Raw genomic sequence first — 17,756 nt, forward strand, 5'->3', positions numbered from 1 at the left:
CCCTCCCCCACCTCTGTGAGAGAGAGAGACAAAAAGACAAACACAAATTCTTCAGTTTATCAACGGAGGTTATGTGATTAGCAAGAAGGCCAAAACACTTTTCAACACCCAGACTTCGCCCAAACTTGAAGAAGGACTAAAACTGAAACGAAAGAAAGCTATAGCCTATATGTAAACAAAAGAAACATAAAACAAAGCACCATATATTTTCTAATCATGATTTCAACTGATCATAGACACCAGAATTCCGAGATATTAGTGTCTATGGACCGATACAACATACCTCTCTCTAAACAACATCTATATCATCCCCTTTCCTGTTTTAACCCCCCCCCCCCCCTTAAGTATCATGTCAGAGCAAAAAGAATATATATATATATATATATATATATATAGAGAGAGAGAGAGAGAGAGAGAGAGAGAGAGAGATTATCTGCAATGTATACTCTTGCTTATCACAACGTTACCCCTGACACTGACCGACACCGATCACTCCATCCACCCACATCCCTCATCGGGTCATGAAAATTAAGGTGATCGTCTAACGCAAAAAGCCACAATAAACAATTAGCTTCATGTACATTTACTGACGCATCAAAATCATGCAGTGAGTTGAAACAAATGGGACAGTGTGTGTGTGTGTGTGTGTGTGTGTGTGTGTGTGTGCTTTCACTATGGTGTCGAAATGGAACAAAGGCACAGTTTACTTGTTGGCTTTTTAAGTTTTTATTTTATTTTATTTTTTTAAGTAGCGAATTGATGTTATCTTCCACCGGGGAAGGTCACAACTAAAGATGGTCCCAAAAGGAAGAGAACAGATACGTCTGACCCAGTTTAAGCTGTGGAAAAAATCGGTCAGCACACATGCATGTCAATAATTATCATGTTCTCATCAACGGCATTAATTCTCACTTATGTCTTCTCCAAAAGAAAGCAAATACAACTGGCTAAATTCGTATGCTTCTTGATAATAGATAATGATAAGGATTCTTTAAATTTTATTAATGCGCCAGTTCCTTTTTGTCGACAGCACCCAAATGCTTAGCTAAATATGCGAACACATTCCGTTCATATTTCGAAGCCATTTGTGTGTTTCAGCGACCTTCCGAAGCTCTGCCTGAGGTCAATCAGAAATTAGGTCAAGTATTCATTGGTCTGCTTCGGGAATTTTTCGATTTTTACTGGCTGACTAAAAAGTACAGAGTAGCAAGTTAAGCAATGATTAAGTAAGTCAATTCTAATAAACAATATGAACGGCGATTGTCATCAATGCTAGCCAAATTGAGGTACAACTGTTGCATCACTTGCAGCGATTTTGTCAGCTGAACAATTCTCAGCCACTTCGGAAACGCCCCTCTCGGCGATTTCGGTAATCTCCGGACAGTGAATTGGGAAACCGAATTTGTCTTCGGTCTCGCCGATAACAGCCGAGTTCGTCACAACAAAAATACGATTGGTCGATGGTGATGTCAGCAGTGGTCCTGACGGTGTGCTACGTCAAACAGAAATTTACAAACAAACAAGATGGCAGAAACAGAAGGGGAGTCCTCGCAAGTTCTACGAGTATCCTGTGCTGACAAAGAAAATTTGGGCAGCTATGAGCCGTGTCAGAAAAAGGCGAAGTTGTCCGATCTATCCTGCGACTACGCAAACAGACTGGAAGATCGCCTGAACGGGATTCTCTGCTGTGCAGTGTGTTTAGATCTCCCACAGACGTGCTATCAGGTATGATGGCGGTTCGCAGTCCAGTTTGACCTTTGCTTGGGTTCCGCAGATTACAGTGTTTTTTTGTCATGTGTCCACGCGGTTGTATGTACTTTGGCTTGCAGTCGTTTTAAAACAGTGTTCACTATTATTGAGGATTGTGTTTCTCATGCAAAATAAGATGATTCCAGTGCACGATCAAGGAAAAAAGAAAGCAAAACGTTAAACAGTCTGAAACGTGAACGGGCTTCGCAGGTCTTTTTAAGGGGGTCTTCCATTTTCCCAACCTAGCTCTGACAGTATGTGTGTGTGTGCATTCATGTACAAAGACCATTAACAAACCAACGAGAGGGCTAATCATCTAATGAAAGCTGAATAAATAATTCATCACGAATACCCTTGGCAGTGCCTTCGTGTTTAAGTGCTTTGGAAGCACCAATCACTCAATGCATCACGGAATGGCAACAGCAGTTACAGCTGAGGTCACAAGGGTGGTGGTGGCGGAGGTGGGGAGTGAAGTCAGCAGACAAAGGAGTGGCATGCATTCACATACAAAGCAAGAGCAAGACCTGTATGGAGCTCTGCTGCATAAGTGTCACTTTACTGGTTGGGGGCTTCAAAGGTCCAGACACCATGGGGATCTATAATATTCCGCTTGTACTAATAAAAGTAGCCTCCAGACAATGTGAATTCAATGCACCTCCACTCTACCCCCACTCTGCTTTACTTAACTAATAAAAGCCATCATGACTTGTTCTCTCAGGACTACTTTATTAATGTAGAGGTGTTTGGAGCCATACTCTAGAACAACAGACTTAAGTTTTAGTTGTTTAGATACATATATGTATACATGTTTTTTTTTAAAGGTTGTGTTATGAAGGTGCTGGATTCCATGTTTGTGTAACTTTACAATCATAATAATGTGTATTGTTTTTATCCCGTGTTTGAACCTGTTTCGGTTGCTATATCAGACATGGGTTGTGGGATGTTAACAATAACATGGCATATTTGATGTTCTGCATGAGCACAGTAATTTCATGTACAACCACCTACAGGTATTCTGATCTCCAGCATATATAAAAATTTCCTCTCCAGTCTCATCTGTCAGTGCTGAGGGGTTAAAAAAAAGTCACCACCATCACCCCATTGGATTGGCCATGTTGAGATTCACACCAAGGATTACAGTTTTACACAGACCCAGAGGCTGAAGTCCAGTATTCAAGCCACTTGGCTGTTGTGTCTGTCCAAACTGTCCAATTTGGTTTCAAAAGGAGAGGCAGCTCTCATGTACGTGATGTACATGATGGAGTAAGAGCAATCACATGCAAATCAGTCTGTATAGAAATGCCCTTGATCTTCCAACAACAAGATAGAGGGTCACACATTAAAATGATTAAACATAAGGATATATATCCCTGACATGAAATAAAAGAATGGAGTTGGTAATGTAACAGTTTGAGACAAAAGATTGTAGGCTGGTAAAAGTAAAATAGAGATTAAAAAAAAAAAGTTTTCAGTGTTCTTTTTTCTCATAGTCATATAGAGAATCATGTGATCATCAGAAAACAAGAGTCGTGTGCTATTGCTTTGCCAAAAGAACTAACATGAATATTGATTTTTCATACAGTACATTTTTGGTATTGTCTGTATTCTGTGTTACATGATCTTTTCACTGCTTTATGGTTGTGACCTGTCAGTGTCTCACAGTCATGTGTTCGTCCAGTGTGAATGTATCAGCAGGTTGTATTGTCATGACCACTCAGTAATATGGTATACATAGGCAGTTCTTCTGGTCAGACTTTTTCTTTTGCCTTCTTCTAAATTGGGATTTTGAGTCTGGGTAGACATTGTCATTTTTGTTATTATTCCATAGAAAACTTTGAAGTAAAAGCAGAACAATAATTGCACACTTCTTCATTGAACACTTTCACATTGATGTAATTGTCTGGTTTGATCCACTTATCTTTGTGATATATACCAAGAAATCATTCTGAGATTGAGTTTCATGAATCAAATAGCTTCATACATCGAATCATTTACCAATACTCGTCATGAAATATGTATGTTTATTATATATATATAATGACATTTTTTCTTTGATAGATGCGTTTGTTTCAGTGCACCAATGGACATCTCATGTGTGCATCCTGCTTCAACCACTTGCTGGCTGATGCTCGCATCCGAGATGAAACGGCCACTTGCCCCAACTGCCGCTGTGAAATCAACAAGAACAACTGTGTACGCAACTTGGCAGTGGAGAAAGCCGCCACTGAGATGCCTGTCGACTGTCACCTGTGCAGTCTTCGCCTGCCACGCCACCAGATGAGCAATCACCAGAGGCACTTGTGCCCAGAGAGGTAAGAGCAGCGCTGACTTGGTACACCCCACTCCAGGGGTCTTTTTCACCGGTCAACGCTGTCTGTCACGTTGTTGCATTTTTTCCCCTCAGTAACCCACCTGATCTTTTTCAGGTGTTGTGAAAAAAAATGTGCATTGGCCAGTGGCGTGTGTGTGTGTGTGGTCATCTCCACACGGCCTCCACAAAAAGCTAACCAGTTCCTGCTGCAACGGAGTGGGACAAAACGAAGTGGTGGAGGCTTGCTGCTCACAGGGGAGTTCAGCATTCATGCACGTGCCCGCATTCCCATTGGGCATTGGTTTTTTTTAGTTCATGTGGTAGGTAAGGTGGTAGGGCAATGCCCCAGTGGTGTCATGTGGGTGCCTGCATCTTGTTGGCTTCTCTGTGACAGCATGGCCACCCCACAGGGCGCTCGCTCTGCCAGGCAATAAACACACACAGGTACCGGAAGAGAGAAGAGGCGGGAAAGGAAAAGACGGCTGCCAGGACTGGACAGGGCAGGACAGGACTGTCCTTTCTCGCGCACTCCACGTCGCCCCTTGTCAACGAGACCTTTTCTCTCCGATTAACTGTTTTTCCACACCCCCCACCCACTTCTTTTAACCTTCCCGTAACAATATTGCACTTTCTTTATGTTTTCTCTCTGTCATCGGACAGGAGAGCCACTGGTCTTGTTGACAGGCAAAGCGGCTGATCCAGCGATGGTGAAATCCTAAGGTGGCAGGAGAAGAAATTCTACAGACCAGCGATAACTAAGAAGCGACACTCAAAGAATAGTTGTGTAAGTGGGCAAGTATCTTCTGTCTTTGATGCTCTGCATTTCGTTGCATTTTGTTCTTTGCATTGACAGCTCAAAGAAAAGAAAAAGAAAAGAAAAAAGAAGAATAGAACTTGATCAAGCAAGCAAGCATACATGCAGATAAACGTCCTGTCTGTCTGTGCTTTAAACTTTTGCTCTTTTTGTCAGTTGTAAAGTCATGTTTGGATTGTGTTTCTTGTCCTTTGTACATTGTTTATTTGTGCACTTATATATGTGTGTCAATGTCAGATGTCTTTTCTGTGGTGTCTTATGTCTGTGATTGTTCAATACTTTGTGGTGTCTTAAGTTACTGATTGTCCTTTTTTAAAATTTGTTTTTAAGTATTACTCAAGTTTATGATCAGTTCCTTCTCTCAGATGTTTCTGGCTGTTAATCTGCTGTTTGCTTTGAATAACTCAGACCAGATATATTCCCATTTAAAGGCGTCATAAAGCTGTGAACTATACAGGTGAGCCACAATCTTGAAAAAAAAAAAAAAATCCCTTTATTTATGGAATCTTTTTGAAGTAATATCAGTGAATTGCTGATTTTATAAATTTAAGTATTTTTTCTTTCTTTCTTTGTGAAATAAAAGGTATCAGATCCTTTTTAAGTAAGGATGGGGTGGCTCCCCTGTATAGATCTATCATTCAGAGCTTGGTCATTGCTAAACTGCCTTGTCTGCAGACTTTCAAAAGATAACTTTGTTTTGTCATGTCATTATGAAGGGAGAAAAAATTAAACAGCACCAGTCAGCATAGGGTAAAAGCATAATGCTATCATGAACAAGACTCTGGATATTATTATTTTTAAAACAGGATAATGAAATGTTGATGAAATCAACTGTGATTTGAGAATTTGTACAAAAAGAGCATTTTGGGGCTCACTGATATGGAACTTATTTTCTATCTGTATGTTTCATCTTTTGCAAACGCAAGCTGCACATGAGTCATTATTGATTTTTTGATGCATTATGGGGTACCCAGGTGTGAACAAATATGTGTTGTAAAAATGTATTTTCATGATGCAGACTGAATGTTTTGATGTCTTGCACTTGCAGTGAAGTTTGTGAAGATGACATGCAGGTTCAAAATGGTTCTGTTTTTTTCCTTGTAGCGGTATATTTAAGCTTCCACCAGAGTCTAGGCTGCGAACAAAAACAAAAACAAAACAAAACAAACACAATTATAGTCCTCACCGATAAAGAAAAAAAATGGTTTATTATTTAGAAAATTGGAAATGACGAAAATATGGTATATGGTCACTAAAATCAACATTACGATGCTGTTGTTTATAATTGAATATATCTTTACGGTATTGAGTTTTATTGAATAATCCTGTGTATGAAATGTTTATTTTAGAGGCAGAGTTAAGAATGATGCATAAGACTTTAAGAAGAATGCTTTGTTTTGAAAGTTAACTTATTCCAAGTAATATTTTGAACTTCTACACAGTGAGAACGGATTGGTATTGCCATTTAAACAAATCAAACCACTGACCCATGCTTTGCTTTCACTTCACCTGTGTCACAGTATTAATCAGCTTCTTTTGCAGATGCCCCCCCATGTAAAAGCAAATAAAGTTGTTAAGCAGCGTGGATTGTACCCTACCGACAGCACCTGACTTGGGGTCTTGTAAGTATGGTACCACCGCAAAAAAAAAAGAAAAAAAAAAGACAACACCAGCATCTGCATCCACCCACATCCAAACACAAAAGGAACAACCCAGAAAAGAAACGACAGAGAAAGCACAGGTAGATGGCTTTTTAAGCAGAAACTGCCGGCTGTTTTGCAGACCGATGGCTTGTCGATATGCTCGCATTGGCTGTCGATGGAAAGGCCCTCACCAGGCTCTGGCAGAGCACGAGTCCTCCTGCATACTTCCCAGCAAAAATGGCGTTGAAATTATGGATGCCCTGGAAGCCTTAGACATGAGGCAAGCGGAGGAACAGAAACTATACAAGACAATCTTCTCGCTCCTCTCCTTTGAGAAAATCACGTTCAATGGTAGGTGATTCATCATCAGACAGGGTCTGATTTATCTAATTTACGGGCCAAAGCTGTAATTAATTTCTGAAGTAAGTCATTGCTTACTGTAACAATGGATGTTCAAATCAGAGCATGCATATAGTTGTCAAAATGTGCAGAATACATCCCTCCTGTCAAATAAGAAAGGAAAAGTCACAGAATAAAACTAGCAAACAAAAAACTGATCAAATCATCAATATGAATTTCACAATAATGCCAATTCACATCCGCAGCTGTTCACAACCCACTTAGTTAAAACTCAGCAGATTTTGCCAGACAATTATTAACCCACTGTAATGTCTTAAAAACTGCAGTCTCAAAATATATATAAAAAACAACATATCAATCAATTTCTCCTCCCTCCCCATCACAGATCTCCAACTAAAGCCGTACCGCACAGACGACTTCATCACTCAGCTGTTCTACGAGTCCTCCCGTTTCACCACCTTCGGCTACCAATGGTCCGTTCGGGCGACGCTCAACTCAGGCGAGAGCAAGAACCCCTCCCACTCGATCCGCCGGTCCATGCAGTACCAGCTGAGCCTGAAGAGCAACGCACCGGCCAACCCCATCCGCCTGCACTTCCTCATCCTGAAGGGCCCGTACGGGGAGATGCGCATCAATCCCATCATCTACGAGCACGAGTTCAGCGGCAAGGAGCCCGACTCAGGGTTCAAGGAGCTGCCACTCATCGACTCCACCGAGTGCAACAAGATTCTGGCCATGAAGACCATCAACCTGAGAGTGATCCTCTTCCATGTCACCAGTTAGACCCGCTGATTGGGATCGCCAATGGTTGATTAAACAGAAGGAAGACGCTGATTTTTTTTTTTTTTTTTTTTTTTTTTTTTTTTTTTTTTTTGCTTCCTCCCTGCCCACCATCCCTCCCACCCCCCAACTTCCCCCCTGTCCCTTTACCCCTTACCTCTCCAGTGTCTAATTGCTCTCTAAATTTTTCTTTTTTTCTTTTTCTGTAATTCCGTATGTGATGACTTACTCATTGACGAGGAAAGATTTTATGATTGTTTTTAGTAAACGGTGCATAGACTACTTCAGTTGCTTTGTTCCATACAGAAATGCCTTGTGTTTTTACATTGCTTTTTTAGAAGAAAAAGAACATAATAGGGAAAAAAAAAAAAAAAGATTCAGATCATCAGACCATGCTAATTGACTTTTCTTACCTGCTTGTGAGTTCTAAACCTTTTAAGATTGTCCCATCCCTTTTCAAACTCCAAAATATTGATGAATTCCTAATGTGCAGAGCATGTGATTTGATGAAGTGTGGCTCATGCAATTAATCAAGCGTGACCCACTTACAAAAAAAAAGAAAATGTTTCGAGTCATTTCCTGAACACCGAGTCATTTTTCCATCATCATTGTAAAAATCGTGTCATTGTAACTGTGTCTATTTTCCAGATTGTGACCAGACTGAAAGTGCGAAAGGATTTTAAATTGTTTATGTAATCGCGTGCTGGAACACCTTTGATCATAATCTTTTTCAGACAGAAGTGTTTCAGAAGGTTTTTTAGTTTGATATTTTTCTAACATTGTTTTGTATTATAGGGGAAGATGTGGGATGTATCCACAGTTGTATACATTATCATATGTTTTAAAATTTATTTGAATCGGAACTTGTGAGATGAGGGGGGAAAGGAAAAACCACAGAGGGCAAATATCCTATTTAAAAGAGAAAAAGGCATTTGAAGATAATGCTGTTACTATGAAGGTGAGATGTATATACATTTTTTACTTTTTACTTGATTAAATACAAAATAGTCATTGATATATATACATATATATATATATATATGATTATGAAAGGGAAAAAATGTATTAGATAGTCATAATCTTTTTCTGTTCAAAATACTTTATGTAAGCCTTAGCAATAAGAGAAGACAGGGAAGATGATGTAGACCTTAATACATCATTTCTTCTACGTAATGTGTGTGTGTCTGCAGTGTACATATTGGAAATAAACAGAAGTGTCAAATTTGTGACTGTTCAATATTTTATTTTTAGCCCTTTTTTTAACTCCCTTTTTATGTTTTTCTTCAGACAAAAATTTATTTTTTAAACAGACGCATATGGATGTATCAGCATTGGGAAATAAAAAGTTGATATGAATATATTCTTTTTTTTTTTTTTAATCCAAAGTGTGGCAGAGTGCAACCAAGAAAATTGAAACAGTTATACCTGCCTGTACTGACTGAAATTATCTCTTGGCCCATTCCAACGCTTTGGTTTCCTTCAGTTGTATACAGGCGTTGGAGCCTAGTTTTGAGTGTGCGTAGTCTTAATAGATTCTACAAGGTGCCTCCTGGGTCTCTTCCTTCCTTCCTTTTAGCTACACTTGGAATCTGCAAAACTCTTGTCTGGTGTTGCTCCTCATGCTTTGCTGGTACCATGTACATAATGAAACGCTTTATTGAAACCTGGTTTGCATTGAAACAGATGGTTCAGACTTGCGTTTTTGTGGTATGTCACAGGGGGGCATAACTCTTGTTTTTCAGTGTGTATGTGTTCAGATATATATTCCTTGTTTTCATGAATCTATTCCATGTAACTGGTGACTTTTTTTCATTTCTTTTGTTTTTTCATTTTTCATGTTTGTTTGGGTTTTTTTGCAGATAATGAGAATTACTCATCTTGGTTTGGTCGCGAACAGTCTGCTCATTTATGTATATAGCTGCTATGTAATTGTAAAAAGGTGGAGCATTGTGTTTGCACATAGAAATACAATGACTTCACGTGGGTGCGCAGGAATGATCACATGAACACGATACATTAGTGTGCCCAAACGGCAAAGATTCACACTTGTCCATCCAATATTGATAATGTGAGAGAACTGAGATGCATACATGAATTTGCTTGTATTCAAAAGCACACAGACACACATGCATACATTATACTGCATGTGTATGTGCATGAATTCACATGAAAATTTTGCAGACATGCTGCTTGTTTGAAGGAATAAAATGAATTAAAGGCATCTACAAATGCATTTACAAACACACATATTGGACATTGTTTTTTTTACAGGAAATAACCACAGTTCACAAAATAATTATTATGCAAAAGTTGCTTAAGCTTGATGTAATTGGATCTATGTGTTTTCAATCAGTAATCACTAATTTTCAAAGTACAAACTCCTTGTAAATTCTGTTAAAAAAAATGTTTTAATCTTGGAGACTCTCACTACAGTTTTGGGCAATGGTCATAATGTCCAGATATTTTGTTCTGTCTACATGCTAATTTTCCATTTCTATATCTACTGTGTTTGAATACCCCGAGATTTATTGCATATTCCCTTCTTCATTTTCAGCAGTAATTACAACACATACCAGATCCACTGTAACCATTTTCATTGTTATTTATGTTGCTTACAGTATGGATTTATGACTTTAGTCACACCATGGAGAGATGAACTAACGCAGTCCAGATGCCGCGTTATTTTATAGGAAGCCAAGTTTTAATTCAGAAGCCAGATTTTAATTTAATACATCTGGCATAGCTTTTATTCCAGCTGTTTGTGTATAATTTTTTTTTTTAAACATTTCAAAAGATGTGTACAAAATAGAAAAAAAAAAATCTGGATAAGGGACATGGAAATTAGTACACATGGGATGTTAGTGAGTTTGGAAATCATGACTGTAAAACATAGTTGGGGGAAAGAAAATGCTTGCATAACTCACTTGACCAGCTTGACATTTGAAGTCAGCACTGGTATGGTGATGTTTAAAATCCAGGTGAAATAACTCGGAGAATCACTGGAATTCTTTCTGGACACATTGTTCAAGACTTTTAGTACGATGATTAATTGACTCCTTGTCCAGATTATTCAGAGTGATCCATGGAAAAGCAACAAGAACAAGAACAACATTCATGAAAAAGACTATTTGAACACACTGAAAAGTAGATCTGAGAGATGAGGCTGCAGATGGCAATATATGTTTGTCAATTTTGGGTGCCCTCCTTTTTTTTTCTTTTTTTTTTTTTTTTGTCTGTGACAAACATGTTTACCGGTAAGCACACCTGTTGTCACAAATTCAGGTGATAAACACACCTGTTGACACATATTCACAATCATTCTCTGACACTTGTTGGAATCGGTGATGAGTCACCACTGACCATAGTCGATATGCTCTTCAGCCTTTTGTATACATATGTGTCCTCTTGACATCTTTTGTGCCTTTTCTTTATTCACATGTGTGTTCCCACGTCTTGTTTGTCTGTTTTTTTCTTTGTTGTATGTGTACTTCTTCCCTTTCTTTGTAATATGTTGTTTCATTGATATCTGTAACATGTTTTGTTCTTTCATCTTCAAGATTTGATGTTGTAAGTATCTATGATAATCTTAATTGGAAATGTGTTCCTTACACCGTGGGATCTATAAAGCCTACTGAGAAAAAAGACAACAATCGAGGAGCTCAGTAATTATCTCTCTCCAAAGAGAGAGGCGGAGTCAGAGTACATTGCATGGATTTTTAATTGAGGGGAAGAAAATTCTTAAAAACAACAACAAGAGATATCAGCATTGAAGAAAGATAATGGGCTGAGAAGAAAATTTGGATATATGACTGCAAAAAAAAAAAAAAGGAAAAAAAAAGAAAAAAGAAACATGAGATCTTTCCACTTTCTTATGGTGACACAACATCAACTTGGCCCTGGGTCAAAACAAAGGGATTATTGCTATGTTCTGGAAAATACACACACACGAAAGGTTAACAAATAAAGCTTAGAACATAAAATCTAGTGATCTGGAAAAAAAAAAAAGATTCTCCACATGATGTGCAAAGAACAGATTCACAGGTGATGTCAGCTTTACATTTACAACAGGAAGTAGGCACAGAGAAAAGTTGCCTTTGTTCACAGATGATGGTTGTTGGCATGTGATGATGATGTGCTTGTGTTGAAACACGGCATAACACTTTGGTTGGTCTTTTCATATTTTCCACTTTTTTTTTTTCTTTTTTTTTTAATCGCCCTGTCATGCATATTAATTTAGATATATATTTTTTTAGGTGCTATTAATTAAGATTCAGCATCTTTCCCCATCATTTTATTACTTACTAATTGATGATACATCTTGCCTATCATGTTGGCAAAGTGAAATCTTGCCAGGAATAATTTTTCCGTTAAGTTCGAACCATGCGTAAAATGAGGAGGGGAGGGGGGAGCAAAGAAAAAGATCAGCAGTAGTACTCTGTCTCATGTTTTGCATATTGAGTTAAGCCATAAGCGTGTGTCATGTCTTGTACAGTTGTCGTCTTCCTTCTCCTCCTCCTCCTCCCTCCTCTGGCCATGATCCTGCTTATCCTTGCTGTAGGACCATGCATGATCTGGTTGTGTTTTACGGGTTCTTTGCAACACAGTCCTGTCATTATTGTGTACAAAAAGAAAAAAAAGAAGAAGAAATAAATATAGCACTCGCCAACCAAAAAAAAAAGAAAAAAAAGTCATAGGCACTTAGTTGTATGTTTGAAGTTGTACAGTTTTGAGAGATGTAGTGTGGTGGTGGAGGCAGCTTATCTCTTAAAAAAAAAAAGTGCTTTCTGTATAATTATTATATAGCACAGTGTGTGAAACTGTCTTGACGTTAGTCATTGCTGTGTGTTTGCACCACCAATGCTTGCTCATGCCATGGTTTTGATTTAATCAGGTTTCATTGTCAGATACTTTTTGATGTGTTTCTGTACAGAAGTTACATTATTGTACTTTAGAATTTTTTATTTTTTTATTTTACTTGAATCTGTATTTTGTAACATTGCTTGAACTATACTCAGTACAAAAGAAAAATAAACAAAACTTTGCACTTATCAGTTTGGGAATGGTTTAAAAAAAAAAAAAAAGCAGCAACAATGAAGTACACTCACATACGCATACACACACACATACACGTACACACACACACACACACACACAAATTTAAGATTCCAGAATGTTCTTTCCACAGATAGTGAGTTATTTGATTGCAGATTCATTGAAACTGAACGCTCCCTAAACACATATATTTGTGATGATAAAGATCATATTACAGTGATATAAAAAAAAAAAACCCACATGACCAGAATAATTTTAAATGATTTCAGCAGTGTCTGTTGTCGTCCAGTGAGCGGCATAGCAGATCGTGGAGATATTCGACCGCATTTTGTTGCTTGACCTTTTTGTTTATTGCGGGCTTCTGAATTGATGTGCCATTTTGTTGTTTTTTGGGGTTTTTTGTTGTTTTGTTTTTGCATCATTTCACAGCACTAAGTGGACATACTTGTACACATTGATAGAAGATGGTCTATGACTAGATATGCAAATGATGCGTAAAGTCGTAGATTATTTCATCAACAGAATTTCAAACTAAAAAATCATTAAAGTGACATCTTAAAAATCGATCCAGAATGCTTGTTGGTGTCAGGAAAATCTTAACCATGATATTTATAAAAATGGTAACAAAAATGGTAACATGAAAAATACATCAATTTGGAATTAAAAAAAAAAAAAAATAATTTAAATAGAGAGAGAGAGAGAAAGGAAAATACTCAGAACAAATGTACTTTCTCCTGACTGTATTTGCAGCACGCCCCCTCCCACTGTTTTGTTTTTTTCTTCCAAGGAACCAACTGAACTGAGTTTTTAGTATGTATCTTTTATTGCACATAAAACCCGAATCTACGTTGACTAGAAATTTGAGGCTGTGGTTTTTGAAAATAGATTGAAAATTTGCCTGTTCAGGTTGGTAGTTACCATTGATATCAGTGCCAAATTAAAAGAACAGCTGAAGTGGAAACATGTGCTCTCACACACAAGCATACAGATATCACACCTTTAAAAAAAAAATTTTTAATCTTTTGTTTCATTTCCATTGTTGAGAAAGGGAGATCAAAAACAATAATCAGTCTGTATATGGCAAATGGACTGTTGGTTTGGTGGTGGTCTTCTTTGACAGAAATGTAGTTTAATGTGGTATAGAAGCCACCTTTCCGTGGTTTAGATTTGAAGGATTGATTAATCTTTTCTCTTTTTTTTTTAACTTTTTTTTTTAATCTCAGTTTTGTGTTCCTGTTTCTGCCCACAAACCAGTTTTACGTATGCCTTGGCTTAACTGTGGCCTGAGGAAGGTATAAGTGACTGTGAAAAGTTAGTGGCAGTATCGCAGCACCCTGTACTTGTATATATGTATGTATACTTGTTGTCGTCCATCTGTGTAGATTTATTGTTTGTTATATATATCTGTTCGGTTGTGTTGGGTTTTTTTTTTCTTTTTCGTTTCAACATAAATCAATTCTGTTTACTGTACTGTCACAGTAATGCCACAGATCAATAACTGTTGCAACATTCAAGATGATTATATTTATTTGAAGCAAGTATCACACAAGCAAATCATTTGTCCCATCCATTCTTTCTTTGTTGACCTTTCCCCCAGTCTCCTCACACCCTGTTTGTTTTGTTTTGTTTTTCTTTTTTGCATGCTAATTATCCTTCGTTATGTACTTTGTGTATCTATGAACATATTTTTTCCTAGTCTCCTTTGGAATACACACTCATTTCTGGAGAGGCTCTTTCTCTTTTTTTTTTCTTCTTTTTTTTTTTAAGGACCTTGCGGTGCAAGACTGTCTTGGCATACATCTTCAATAAGAGAATCATGTAAAACAAGTAAACCATAAATTTTATCTTGATTAAATGCATTTTAAAACTGATAACCTTGAAGATGCTATTGGGTTCCCACTTGTACTAGGGGAATGTCACTAATAATGTGTGTATCAAACTGTTTAGTTGTGCACGAATATCCATATGATCAGGTTGATAGTTGGAGATAATTAGACATGAATTATATATCTTGATTGTGTAGTCACATTTATCCCGTAATAGATTGAAGTGTGACGAAACTGTTTGTGTGCTAACGGAATAGGTCATTGGATGTAGGAAAAATGCTTCTGTTCAGTTATATTTCCTTCCCTTTTTTTTCTGGTCATTGTTAGAGAAAGTTCACCAGCATGATAAAGTTAATCCTGATTTAACTGAACTCATTTAGTGAACATTCCCACAGAAACACATTTGTCTCTTTGTTATCTCTCTTTGGCATTCTTTGTTATCATTATTATTAGTTGTACTTCGTTATTTTATTTCTTTGTTATATATTAAACTTTTGTTGTTGTAAGGTAGTGTTACTGAAATCAGACGGATGTGTCACTGTTCATAGACGTGTATTTGCGTCTGTGGTAGGACATTCACAATGTGGCAGATAATCTTTAGCAGTTCTTGGAGATGGCCCTGTCTGGTATATCCCCAAAATGGTAAAGTGCCAAACAGCTCTAGCCACTGGCCAGATTGTCCACTACAGTGATTGGTCAGAGAGAATTTGTCCTCATGGCATGAACTTTAGCAGGGGTGGACATGGTTGTTTTCAGGCTGACAGTGATCAACCTGAGAAGAGCGTATTTCTTCTTCCTCATCGTCTTATGCGTTTGTGAGCTGCAGTTTCCATGTTTACTCACGTACATGTACGTGTGGCTGCTTTTACGTGCATGCTCGTTTTTACCCCCTTGCTTTTTTTTAGGCAGCTGTGCTCCTATTTTCTGGGATCAAAGAGTGCTTGGAGAACTTACGGAGACGGCAAAGTGTTCATATAGCTTTATTTTTCTTTTCTGTTTTTCTTTATTTTTATTTTTAATATTGATTTAAAAAGAAAAAAAAAGAAAATTTCTGATCTTCTCTTTCTTTTTTTTCTTTCATCTGACTGATTACTATTTATTGACTTGTAATTTTTTATTCATTTGTTTTGATTTGGTCATTATTTTTGGTTAGGGGTGGGGGTGGGGGGCAGATTGAGGAAGTGTAAGGGGTAGGGGAAGGGGATGGTAGAAAATTCATTTGAAAAGTTTTGAGAAAAGTACATCAGAAAAACAAGAAAACAGACCTTGAAAGGGTGTATTCAATGAAAAAAGAAAGCTCACATAACAGATGGCATCTGGCACAAATAAAATTCTCTAAGAAGTTTAGATACATCTGGATTTCCTAGGTAGACATTTCTTTCCCTTCATGGGTAAAGAAAAGAAAAAAAAAAGAAAGAAAGAAGCAGCATCTGTTTGGCTTTTCAGTGTTTCTGTCCCAATTCTCCACCCAGCTTTCTCCTCGGTTTTCTTGTGCTTCTCAGTTCCACCTCCTAAGCCTTCGGGATTAAAGGAAACCCAGACATCAGCTGTCAGCCACGCTTTCCTCAAGCCTGTTGGTCATTATTACTCCTGGTTCTACTTCATTGACAACTGGCCATTTTTACCTCTTAGTCCTACATCATTGGCAGCTGGCCATTACTGCCCCTCGTTCCACTTCATTCGCCATTACTACACACAATTCTGCTCCCTTCATGGGCAAATCACTAGGAACATCAGATTTCTTTCTAATACGAATGTAACTTTCATTACTATGCACCCGCCCCGCCTTTCCTGTCCTGTTGGGTGGATACATGCAATAGTAATACTTTTTCTTTCCTTTTTTCCCCACATGCCTTGTTTTCCTTCTTCTGCAAATCAGCATAGTTATAGTTTCTGAAGAACGTTTCGTAGCGCTTACTTTTTGTATGGAAATCAGGACTGTGCATTCTTCATGCACCATATATCTACCTCAAGAAAAATGCGTACGATAGTGTGGTTTTTTTTGTTTGTTTTTTGTTGTTGCTTTTCTTGATTTGTAGTTAGCAACAATTACAGTTGCTTCAGCAGCATGGGAAAATGTTGTAAATAAGAGGTTTTTGCTATTAATGTACATTGTCTTTAAGATGCCATGCAACTTCACACAGTCAACAACAACTTGTGGAATGTGTTGCTTCCTGAGCTCCGTCACAAAAGGAATCAAGAGAGTACTGCACTCAAGCTTGATTCCAGTATTCCATCAAGTACCTGGTACATAGATACTATTTACTATGCAGTTTGTGTTTTTTGTCTTTCAAAACACATGACTGCTTTCTACTCTAGATGGATGAGACAATTTCCCATGTAAAGCGTGCATCTTGAGGTACAATTTAATGTGGATTGTGCATATTGAGCAGTAGAGAGACAAAATGTGGGACATAACGTGCACCAAGATTTGAAAAATGGAACGAAGACTCTAGCCTGTCTGTCATGTTGCACAGATCAGCATAAACATTACATGGTTCTTTGGAGGTCACTAGCAAATATGGGTTCTGTGCATAGTTCAGCTAGTTTGCCAAGCCAGACTGAATGGGAGTGAAATCAAGTCAATTCAGTTTGCTGCACTTGTGTGGCACGCAAAACCAACATGAGCAAGACTGAAGAGAGACTCGTGCCCTTGAAATGCTGTGCAAAGATATGTCTGTGAGGAGTGGAGATCGTGGCATCCTTTGTTAAAACACAGAGCTGTTGGACTTACTTGCTGTCAGTCAGCCATGTTTGTTTCTGTTTGTTGTTTCTGTCAACTGGTCTTGTCTTTCAAAGGAAGGTTATTAAAATGGCTAATGCTCGTGTGTAGTTCTTCAGAAGAGATTTGATTTGGAAGCGTGGTGGGCAGGGTTTTTGTTGTTTTTTGGGGGGGTTTTGGTGTTTTTTTTTTTACTTGTTTCAGTTTAGGTTGTTTGGATTCAGTTGTTGTTTTTTTAATTGTCATTGTTTGTGGTTGATTTTTTTTTGTTTTTTAAGCAGTCATTGTTTGTTGAACTTTCTGATTTGCTGAAGGTTTGTCTTTTGTGCTTGTTTACATCTGTGCTCTTTTTGTCCTTCCTTTTTGTCATCTTTAGGGAAAAAAAGTTTTCAGTGGCTGTTTGTTTGTTTTTTGTTATTATGTTTATGTGTTTGTGTGTGTGTGTTATTTAATGTTTCTGTTATTTGAAATGTATGGTTTTTGTTGTCTGTGACTTGTT

The 17,756-nt window shown here is 37.8% G+C and overlaps 1 protein-coding gene across 1 annotated transcript; it reads left to right on the plus strand.

The window, feature by feature from the left end:
• Nucleotides 1–1,524: 1,524 nt before the first annotated feature.
• On the plus strand, nucleotides 1,525–15,686 carry LOC143285394 (zinc finger TRAF-type-containing protein 1-B-like). Its single transcript, XM_076592639.1, has 4 exons — nucleotides 1,525–1,725; nucleotides 3,823–4,061; nucleotides 6,657–6,868; nucleotides 7,263–15,686. The coding sequence occupies exons 1-4, from the start codon at nucleotides 1,525–1,527 to the stop codon at nucleotides 7,658–7,660; spliced, it is 1,050 nt and encodes a 349-aa protein (XP_076448754.1). The 3' UTR covers nucleotides 7,661–15,686.
• The last annotated feature ends 2,070 nt before the right edge of the window (nucleotides 15,687–17,756 follow it).

The sequence above is a fragment of the Babylonia areolata genome, chromosome 9 (genome assembly GCF_041734735.1).
Source record: "Babylonia areolata isolate BAREFJ2019XMU chromosome 9, ASM4173473v1, whole genome shotgun sequence".
Lineage (NCBI taxonomy): Eukaryota > Metazoa > Mollusca > Gastropoda > Neogastropoda > Buccinidae > Babylonia > Babylonia areolata.